The sequence below is a fragment of the Gavialis gangeticus genome, unplaced genomic scaffold, assembly GCF_001723915.1.
Source record: "Gavialis gangeticus isolate Ggan-Ray unplaced genomic scaffold, GavGan_comp1, whole genome shotgun sequence".
In the NCBI taxonomy this organism is placed as follows: Eukaryota; Metazoa; Chordata; order Crocodylia; family Gavialidae; genus Gavialis; species Gavialis gangeticus.
The window spans coordinates 64,026,956-64,027,975 of record NW_017729025.1 but is presented as its reverse complement, the minus strand read 5'-3'; the positions used below and the strand labels follow the sequence as shown (position 1 = coordinate 64,027,975).

The 1,020-nt window shown below is 39.1% G+C and overlaps 1 protein-coding gene across 1 annotated transcript in view; it reads left to right on the top strand.

Moving 5' to 3' along the window:
• The window catches only part of AKAP6 (A-kinase anchoring protein 6), a 403,624-nt gene that overhangs the window by 56,652 nt on the left and 345,952 nt on the right, over positions 1 to 1,020 (top strand). Inside the window, exon 4 of the mRNA XM_019518909.1 lies at positions 23 to 769. Within this exon, the coding sequence (XP_019374454.1) occupies positions 23 to 769 (747 nt within the window). The remainder of the gene's footprint in view (positions 1 to 22; positions 770 to 1,020) is intronic.

Here is a 1,020-nt window from a genome sequence, read left to right as displayed (position 1 = left end):
GAAATGGAAAAAGAATTTCCAGAGCTTATCAGAAGTGTGGGATTACTTGCCGTAGCAACTGATTCTATAGGTTCAAAGTGTGATGAAGCCATTAATGTGAAAGAAACCCATTTACCTCTTCCAACAGATAAGACAGAAAGCAAGGACAGTGCAGAATCACCTGAACTTTCACTGCTATCTACTGAAGAATCATTTCTCTGTCAAGGGCCTGGTACTGAGGATGGTGTCATATCAACTGACAACAAACTAGTTCCTAGTTCACAGAAACAAGAATGCAATCTATCACACCATCTTGATGCAAAAATCAAACATCTTCCCTGTGAAAACTCAACTCCGAAGAGATCCATAAGAGACTGCTTTAATTATAATGAGGATTCTCCCACACAGCCTACATTGCCTAAACGTGGTCTGTTTCTAAAAGAAGATGTATTTAAAGATGATATGGAGGTCAATGATTTAAAAAATCACATTTCTCAGATTGCAAAGACTGAAATGAGTAGAAGCACACCTTCCTTATTAGATCCTCCAGACAGATCCAAGCTCTGTTTGGCTTTACAATCCTCTTACCCTAATAGCCCACCTGCTGTCAGTCAGTCATATGATTGCTTATATAAAATAGGTGATAGAAACCTTGACTATACAATAAAAAATCACTTTAAGGAAAGTATTTTAAGTTTAGGCAAATCTGATTACTACACCAGGAAAGAAAAACCAAAGCACAAGAAGTCACATGACACTTTTGAGAAAGTGACTCCAAGAAGGGCAACTGGTAGCATTTCTAACTCGGCTTCAACAATGCCGGTGGAAAAAAGAGGACACTCAGTTCTAAGAAATGGAATTCCTCTCTGTAAATCCTACTCCCTGGAGGGAACAGAAACTGATTCTACTTCCACATCATCAGATCCTTGTAATCAAAGGGATCTGAATGTCCAGTATCAAAGTAAAATTGAACAATCAAGTTCACCAGCACACAGCCAAGAGGGTGCATCTTCAGCTGACTCAGAACCTGCTATCAACTCG